This window comes from Onychomys torridus, chromosome X, assembly GCF_903995425.1.
Source record: "Onychomys torridus chromosome X, mOncTor1.1, whole genome shotgun sequence".
Classification (NCBI taxonomy): domain Eukaryota; kingdom Metazoa; phylum Chordata; class Mammalia; order Rodentia; family Cricetidae; genus Onychomys; species Onychomys torridus.
In genome coordinates this window covers 81,629,074-81,639,080 of record NC_050466.1, presented here as the reverse complement: position 1 = coordinate 81,639,080, position 10,007 = coordinate 81,629,074, and the positions used below count along the sequence as shown (strand labels likewise).

Below are 10,007 nucleotides of genomic sequence, written 5' to 3'. Positions count from 1 at the left end.
GAGTGCCAGCCTGCTGCATTCAGCCAAGCCCATAAGAGGCAGTAATGATAGGCTGTAACCCTAGACTTAATCTGCTTCTTCCTTAGGGAACAGGCAGTTGAGAACAGAAGGCCAGTAGGTTCCTAACATTGGTGCTCTCCTGGAAACTTGCAGAGGCTAACTTAGATAAATAAACAAAGGGTGGATTCCCCTGGATGAAAGTGCTCTTAATTTCATTCTCCCCTTGGCAGGTGTCTGCATCTCCAGCATCCTGCCCCCACATCTTGCTGTCGTCCCTAGCCAGGTCATCATGCCTCGTGGTCAGAAGAGTAAGCACCATGCCCGGAAGAAATGCCACCAGACCCGAGGTGAGGCTCAGGCTTGTGGAGGTGTTCAGGAAATAGCAGAGGAATCAGGAGGGGCAGCAGAAAAGTCGTCTGCAGCCTCCCAGACCCAGCCTGGGGCTGAGTCTTCCAGTACTGCCAAGGTTCCTCAGAAAGCAACACCATCTGCCTCAAGCACTCTGAGTATTTCTTCCTTGGAATCACATGAGAGTTCCTGTGAGGGAAGTGAAGAATTCAAGGAAAAGGAATGCCCTGTTGAGGACAAGCCCTGCACCATCCTTCCTCACCAAGAAATGGTAGCAAGAAAGGTAATGGTGCTCTTACAGCACTTGCTCCACAACTTCAATCTGAAGAAGTTTACTACTAAGGAAGACATGCTGAAGCTTATCACCAAGAAGTATGAATACGACTTCCCTGAGATCTTCAGGAAAGCCTCTCAGAAGCTGGAAGATGCCTTTGAGGTGGAAGTGAGGGAAGTCAACTCCAGTGAGCCCTCATACAACCTCATCAGCAAGCTGAAGCTCCCCAACAATGGGAGGATTCGTGCTGGCAGAGGCTTTCCCAAGACTGCTTTCGTGATGTGTGTCCTAGGTATCATCCTCATTAGGGGCAATTGTGCCAGTGAAGAAGATGTCTGGAAAATCCTGAAGAAGCAGCGAATCTATCCAGGGAAGAAGCACTGCATCTTTGGTGAGCCCCAGAAGCTCATGACCCATTATTTAGTGAAGCTGAAGTACCTGGAGTACAGGCAGGTGGCAGGCAGTGATCCCCCACGCTATGAGTTCCTGTGGGGTCCCCAAGCCTATGCTGAAACAAGCAAGATCAAAGTCCTGGAATATTTGGCCAAGATAAACCAAACAACACCTAGTGCCATCTCTGCCATTCATGAGGAGGCTTTGAAAGATTACCAAGGACAAACAGAAGCCAGAGATGAAGATGACTCTGATGCCACTGACCAAACGAGTGAAGATTCCTCAGTAAAATTACCAGCAAATTCCACTGTCCCCGTTGACCCTTAAAGTTTTCCTGTCATTGAGATAAGGACATAAAGCATGACAAAGAAGGTTTGCTTGGAAATATGAAATAATCTTAGAGTTAGTAGGTCAGTACACTGGGAATAGCAGGGGATTAGAACATAGTTAAATCTAGTCTCCTTTAATTGCATTCTTTATGTGGTTTGGTAAAATTAAATGCAATAAATGGAATTAAATATTTCCCCTGGCTTGTAAAAAAGTCAATAAAAGTCAGATGTTTATGAATTATACTTTGTGTTTATTCACTGATATTGAACACATCTATATCAAATATATTATCTTTAGAAGTCCATGTGAAAGTATTAGAATGGTAATATAATATTCCATCCTCCAATTTTAGAAATTTTGAGCCAATATGGATGTTTCTTTTTTTTCCAGTAAGCAGAATATTGTCCTATTTATTTACTTCTTAAAATTCATACACTCCATTTGTGTGGTGTACTAGAGCTCTTTATCACATTCTCCCACTGCGAATGAGGGACAATACCCCTTGAATGCAGAGGGCAGGACACAGGGGGTTCTGTACAAAGCAAGAATAAAGAGACAACTTGCCCTGGAAGAGGAAGGGGGAATGAGGTCTAACTTGATGTTGCCAAGTACACTCTCAGTGATGGAAACCCAGATATATAAAGGCAAAATCTGTAAACTGGTCCAGAGAAACCCTGATCTGACCTAGTCTGGTGATCAGATGGCCAACCATCCTAAAGGTAATGCTTGAACTCTCATCAAATAACTGATGGAAGTAGATGAGAGAACCTTGGCCAGGCCCCAGGTAGAGCTCCAGGAGTCCAATTGTCTAGAAATTGGAGAAACTGTAAGAGTGTGAATTGTTGAGACCAAGATTGGAAAAGCACAGGGACAAATAGCCAAACGAATGGAAGCACATGAATTATGAACCAAAGGCTGTGGAGCCCCCAGCTAGATCAGGCCCTCTGGATAAGTGAGACAACTGAATAGCTTGAACTGTTTGGGAGGCACCCAGGCTGTGGGACCGGGACCTGTCCTTAGTGCATGAGCTGGCTGTTTGGAACCTTGGGCTTACACAGGGACACTTTGCTCAGTCTGAAAGGAGGTGACAGGACCTGCCTGTACTGAATCCACCAGGTTTAAATGAATCCCTAGGGGAGTCTTGGCCCTGGAGGACATGGGAATGGAGGGGAGGGGATGGGGGGAAGGTGGTGTCTGGAAAGGTGGGGGATGACAGCAGAACCCATGGCTCTAGTGTAAAATTAAAACACAAATTAATAAATAACAAAAAAAATGAAACACACATCCAGTAAAGTTCATAGTGACAGTCTTGCCCACCTCACCAGATTTAACTGTACTTTCAGGGTTACTTAATGGGAAAAGATTTCCAGCGAAGATAGGAGCTTTCATTTCATTGCTCCCTTCCATATGCCTCACTCCTGACTCACCTGCCGGTGCATCTCATGCACATAGGCAGGGCCCTGATCTTTGCTTTGTCCCTAATTCCAAAGAAATATGTTCTCATGCACCACAAGCTTTTCTCTTCCCAGTTCCCTGTTATAACTCACTGCTCAGCTGATGGTTACAGGATCACCAAAGAACATGAGTCCAGAGATCATTAGGTAAGAAACTGTAACAGCTAAAGTTATTTACAGCCCCAGACCCAAAAGTATCTGGGCTTTGCAAAAATAGACTTTAATATAACCTTCTATTACTGTGAAATGATTCTAACAATTGATCACCTGTCTCCTGGATGCCAAACTAGTAAAGGAAACAAATGCCTTAAAATAACCTGTCTCTGATAAAGCTAAACATGTTGCAATCTCTCTGTCTCTCCCATTAACACTAACCAATGTAAGCAGAGTACTAAACACCACAAATGGTCACTAATTTTCTCATGGCTGCTTCTTAACATGTTCAAACCTTTTTTTACAAGCTCCAGAAACGGTCTTAAATCCATCTGGACAGGTCGGATCTACTTCAGGCTTCTCCTGTCACATCATCATCCTGTCGGACACAGAAGCAGCCAGAGTGCCAAGCCAAGAGGGATGCATGTCTCCACAGCAACAGAAGGCAGACAGCCCATCATCCCACAGTGCCTGTCTACTTTGGAAGACCCCTACTGTACTGCCCCCAAGAGCCAACTGATGCCCAACAAGTCAGCTGGAAGCAGGTTTTCTGGGAGAAATGCAGCCCCTCTTCCTATTCACTCTCATTTTTATAATAAGCAAATACTGGAATGTTAGAATCCTGCCCTCTCCCTTCCAGATCTAATGTCTTACATCATCAGGAAGGCAGGGGCAACTGTGTACCTCCACATGGTTACGCAACCCCACCCTTTCCTTTTTCTGTTTTCCTCTCTGCTCTGCTCCTGCCATCTCTCTGTTCCCTTCCCCAGGCCTGGGTGTCTCCAATCCCTTTCCTTCCTTATAAAATTCTGAAATGTACCACTGGGTTCTCTCATGACCATGACCTTTCCATGTGGTAACCAGCATCAGCCACCAGCACCTATTTCCTTTCAGTTGTCCTCATTACTTTTGCCTTGTGTACTATAATTTTTATTAGACTATTTTACGTGCTCCAATACTTTCAAGATATGAGATCAAGATATATGACAAGTAGATGCATCACCTGTGACCAATATAATAACAGTAATATTTCAAAGACTGAGCATTATTTTTCCAGCTGTGTACTCCAACCAGATAGCACCTACACATGACTCACTTGCTTGATGTTGAGCTTGAAGTTTTCTTTTTAAGGCTGGTAGATAGAATAGTAAGACTAAACACTGATACACAGTTGTCTGGTACACTCTTCCAACCTCCTACTTGAAGATGCTCTGCCTCCTGTTCATTACTTTCTCTCTCACTATTCTAAACTCAGACAAAAAAAAATGATACTAGTATTCAAAGTAGTGAAAACAAGTCGATAAAAGGCAAGTGAAGAGATTAAATATCTTCAGACAGTGGCCCTAGGCTTTTGTTTCCTGAAAGGCAACATGATACTGGATCTGGTATTCCTTTTATGATTTATCTGCAGGTCTTTGCAATGTACAGCACCAGGCTCTTCCCAGTATACACTCCTTCTATTTCTGGAGCCTGAACTACTGGGTAGCTCTTGACTCCATCTTACTCTGAAGGTTATATTCTGTTCTCATTGGAGTGAATAGCCTCTTCCACATAACCCTGACAGAACATTCCAACTAGATGATCCTGTCTCCTTTGCCATAGATGTCTATCATCTTCAAATTCCACTTTTTATAACGTATTTGAAACCTCTCCTCTTTGTCTGTCTGTCTGTCTGTCTCTCTCTCTCTCTCTCTCTCTCTCTCTGTCTGTCTTATACCCCACTCTTTTTATTTTTTCTATGGCTTTTCAAACATTTCATTTTTATAGATAATTTAAATACTTTCTTGTTGTGTTTCTAAGTCTTTTGTTTACACTTATTGTTATGTGTTAAGCATAAAGTAGATTTTATATTTGTGAATAAAAATGAGAAGCTTTGTTTCTGACTTTTTTGATATGCAACAGGAGAAAAGTTAACTTTTCTATTCTAATCTAATATTTTTCAATAGATTTTTTTATTCCATATACTCCATAAACATTTACTAAAAGGTACCAATTTTGCTGGCTTATCGGAAAATGTTCTTAAATATTACTCTGCAAATACTAGAATTTTAAACATCAATGGAAAGAATTTTTTTCATTTTATGATATTAACACTTTAAAAATTATATTTTTCTTACGACTTACAAAATTTTTTCCACAGTTGCACCAAGTTTGCCTAGAAGTAAAAATTCTTGTCCTTCTGTGACCAAAGTCCTGGAATCACATGTTCTTTGGTGGGAAGAACTACTTTATGTTTGAGAATCCAAAAGCTAATTAGCAAAGATTTGGTGCCAAGACATGCCTGGTGTCTGTCAAACATCTGGTGCTGATCCTTTGGGCTATGAGTCCCTATGAGGTCCTAGTACTTAAACTGAAACAACCAAGATTAATATCCAGGAGGGTTTCATCTAGGACTAGTAATATCATATCTTTTGCATTCTATAATACTTTACCAGTAAATTATGAGTAATCAGGCAGAAGGAACAGCAAAGATAGCTTCAGATTAGCCTGTTTTTTTCTGACAAATCTATCTTTCAACCCAAAGCCATGTACATCCCTCATCTAGTTTGGGAAGCATGAGGTCCAGTTTTTACTTTCTGTTTGGAAGGAACATACAGTCATCTCAGCAGTGGAGAGTTTACTGGATGGAGGACAAAAATGAATGTGTTCTTTTCTGCTTAAATGAGTAACCATTTTAGTGTTTGTACTTTTAAGTCAAGAGTTATTAGCTTCAAATAATCTTATCAATTATATTGTTTTCACATAAACTACTGTGCAGTTTTAGTATTAAGAAAACAAATTCACAAAGCATGTTTTTGTTTATGACTTAGTATTGGGTATAGTAAAAACCAAAAGAACCCCACAGTAAAGGAATTGTTACACACTGTAAATGACAGTGTGAAAAAGCTAAAAATGTGCAGCTGGAGAGAAAGCTCAGTTATTAGGAGCACTTGCTGCTCTTGGCAGACGATCCAGGTTTGGTTCCAAATGCCCACATTGGGTAGATCACAACAACCCATAGGTCCAGTTCCAGGGGATCTGGCACCCTCTTCTGTCCTCATATGGTACCATGTATGTACATGGTGCACATACATACATGCAGCCATTCACACCTACACATAAAAAAGGAACATGTTTAGTGGCTGCTATGGAAACCAGTGTGGAGGTTCCTGAAAAACTGAAAATTAATTTACCTCAGGATCCTGCTATAACACTCTTGTGCATATACCCAAAGGACTTACCCATATTTATACTTTATAATGCACATTATAATATATACCAATGTATAATAACACTTGCTCATCCATGTTCATTGTTAATCTGTTCATAATAGCAAGAAATTAGAAAGCCACCAAATTGAAATAATAAAAATGTGGCATAGTTACACAATGGAAAAGCGAAATTATGAAATGATCAGAGAAAGAGTGGAACTAGAATCAGTCATCCTGAGTAAGGTAGCCCAGATCACAAAAGGCAAATATAGCATGTTTTCTCTAATATGTAGATGTTAGCTTTTAAGCTTTAAATATGTGTGCTTCAACCCAAATAACTAAAAAGTGTAGGTACATGGTAAATGATGGGGATGGGGGTGCTGAGGGGAGGGAATTTCCCATGTTAGAGAAAATAGAATATAGTATTATAAATATTTAAAGAGGAAACTCGAATAGAAGAATTAGGTGGTGAAGGGAGTGGGAAAGTATGGTAAAGAATGGATCATTGAAGGGCCATCTAACACAAAGGTCTTTTGAAAAACCATATGGGAACCTACTGCAGTAGATGTTTTGTAATATATACATATGTGATAAGAAGTTAAATGGCGGTTTCATATAATGGGGGAGACAATGTCCCAGCTAGACATTTTAAGCCACCAAGTAAAACATCCAGTGCCATAAATGGAGTACATCCTGTTGAATTCTTGGCCAGAGTAGTCACAGGTCCTCTCAAACATCATAGGATATTGCCAAAATACCTGGTAGTAAGGCCACTTACTTACATAACATTGAACATGGAAAAATCAAAATGGTGCCCAAATAGAAGCTTTACCACTACTGAGTAGCATTCATGTTCCTGGAAGGTATTCTGTACACTACCAGAGGAAAAAAGCAATCATCAATATTGCCCAGCTACCAAACTCTGACCTACAACCTTGACCTGCCTGCAAGATATCCAGGTTAGCCCTAAATGGGATGTCCCAATCAAATTCCTTCCCTCAGGGTTAGAGAACCCTGTGGAAGAGGAGACAGGAAAGGGGTAAAAGCCAGATTAGATAGAGAGCACCAAGAAAACAAAGCCCTCTAAATCAACATGAGCAAAGCTCATAACAACCCACATAAACTAAGGCAGCATGCACAATACTTGCACAGGTCTGCATCAAGTCCTCTGTGGATATATCATAATATATCCAGTTTATTTTTATATGGGATTACTAAATGTGCTAATGAGTGGGTCTCTGATTCTTGTGCCTTCTCTTGGGCTCTTTTTCTTGATCTTTCTAATTCTGATGTGTCAGTTTTTGTTTTATCATTATATTATATTACATTATGTTATATTATCACTTAGAAGCCTACCTGATTTGTAATGGGACAGAAAGGGATAGGAGAGGAGGTGGGGAGGAACTAGGAGGCACAGAAAGAGGGGGAACTCTAATCAGGATATATTATGTGAGAAATTTTAGTAAAAGGAAAGAAAAAAGGAATAAGAAAAAGAAAACTTAAAAATAGTTTTAAAATAAAATAATCATATAAAATTAATATTTATTACCCAATATTTCTTAATCCATATTCTATTTACTTATATAATATATTATATACATACACATTAGAAATATTCCAATATAATTTGAAGTTACAGCTTAGCAGATGTACTCCACAGATGAAAGATACCTGATAATTTGTCACGTTCACTAGTATGCATTTAACAAACCTGGACTCAATTTCTAGTATGGGTTTAGCATAGTTTTTGTGAAGTTCTCACTCCACATAGGGTTGTATAAGTGTAAGTTCTTACTCCACATAGGATTGTGTATTTGAATTTTGGGATTGTTTATGAATTGAAACAAGCTTAAGAAGTACTTGTCTGTGGTATACAATCTTCCTGTGCTCCCAGCCCAAGGTGGACTTTATATTTTATAATTCATTTCTCTTCTCACCACTCCTAATACTCCAAGGTAAATGAGAACCCATATTCCATTTTTTGGAAACACACATCCAGAATAATAATTCTGAATAAATGTATAATATTTGTGAATAAAATAGCATTCATTTACAAAACTGTCATCTACATATACAATGCCAGATAACATGAAACTATCAATATCTCTCAAATTCATTTTGTTCTGCCTTTTCTCTAGAAAGAAAATTGATACATTGTAAAATTTCATAATGGGATACATCTAGTAAGGGAAGCAAATGAAAGGTTTTTTCTTTTTTCTCTGACAGTACAAATGACCTAAGCCTGAATTACATTACAATTTCTTCCATTCAGTCTGGAAACAGTAGCCACTCTGGAAATAGAAAGAAGCAGAATGCTAGGGAGGTCCCCAGGAATCCACAAAGATGACCCCACCCTAGACTACTGGAAATGGTCAAGAGGGTGCCTGAGCTGACCTACTCTGGTGATCAGATGGCTGAACACCCTAACTGTCATAATAGAATCCTCATCCAGTGACTGATGGAAACAGATGCAGAGATCCACAGCTCCCAGGCAGAGCTCCAGGAGTACAATAGACAGGAGAGGAAGGTTTCTATGAGCAAGAGATATCGAGACCATGATTGGAAAAAGTACAGAGACAACTAGCCAAATTAGTGGAAACACATGAACTGTGGACCAATAGCTGAGGAGCCCCCATGGTACTGGACTAGGTCCTCTGGATAAATGAGACAGTTGATTAGCTTGAACTGCTTAGGGGGCCCCCAGGCAGTGTGACCAGGACTTATCCTTAGTGCATGAGCTGGCTGTTTGGAGCCTAGTGCCTATGGTGGGACAATTTGCACAGCCTTGGTGCAGGGAGGAGGGGTTTGTACCTGCCTCAACTGAATATACCAGGCTGGGATGACTCTCCATGGAAGATCTTGCCTTGGAGGAGGTGGGAATGGAGGATGGGTTAGGAGGGAAGGCTGAGGGGTGGGAGTAGGAAGGACAGGATAATCTGTGGTTGATATGTAAAATGCATACAAAAATCTCTTAATAAAAAAAGAATTACAATAGTGAACCAGATCAATTGTTTATAGAAGGGGTGTGATATTTCCTATAATATCTTTTAGTTAAAGGAAAGGAGGCATGATGATGAAGATCTCACAAGTGTGGCTCTATAAGTAAATGTCCCCGAACATAGGATTCAGTGAAAAAGCAATTGACATCTACTCCCAGACCCAGAGTCTTCCAGCGAGGCCTACAAAAGAGGATTGCCATTAATTTTTCAACACTTGAAGGGACATAATATCTAAATAGTAAATCTTAACATGGACTATTGAATTTCATATTAGATCATCAAATGCTGATACATGGAGACCTTCCCACAAAAAGAAGCTAAACAAATACTTCAGAAAAGGGTGGCATATGAGTAGTACCCTATTTTCTCCCTTGTTTCTTTTGTATGAGGCTAGCAATCTCATCTCAGTAGAGGTACAAGTACCACCTTGTAATGGAAGGACTGAAAGAGCCACCAACACCAAAAGATAGGAGTCTCATAGAATTCTGCCTCTGCTGTCATTCCTTAGAAAAGCCCATGTGCTCATGGCTAGATGTGGTTCCTGATATTTCTAGCTCTGAGATTCCAGAAAGATGATTACCTCAGTCTGAGAGTGGCCTTAGGGTAATATACAATGTTCAGGTATGATTAGCAGAAAATATGAGGGCCTATAGTGAAAATAAACAGTCCACTCAGACAAAAAGGAGTATGCAGTACCTAAAAGCTTCAGTCAAACTGCGAAAGCTCTCTGTAAGAAGTGTACCTTCCATTTTTTATGAGCAAGTGAGGGCTTTTTGATAATTCGAGCAGACACACTGAAAATAGAAAACTAGCTCCTAACAGGAGTCAAATAAATGACCGTGAGGATGACAGTGCATACCTAAAA

The 10,007-nt window shown here is 40.2% G+C and overlaps 1 protein-coding gene across 1 annotated transcript; it reads left to right on the top strand.

Annotated features, from left to right (window-relative positions):
- Positions 1-289: 289 nt before the first annotated feature.
- Positions 290-1,342, top strand: LOC118574700 (melanoma-associated antigen B3-like). The gene has a single exon (XM_036175618.1). The coding sequence runs from the start codon at positions 290-292 to the stop codon at positions 1,340-1,342; it is 1,053 nt and encodes a 350-aa protein (XP_036031511.1).
- Positions 1,343-10,007: the final 8,665 nt, after the last annotated feature.

Bases quoted from the DNA above. Each gene is read 5' to 3' on its own strand.
- LOC118574700 (XM_036175618.1), top strand. From the start codon at position 290: ATGCCTCGTGGTCAGAAGAGTAAGCACCATGCCCGGAAGAAATGCCAC.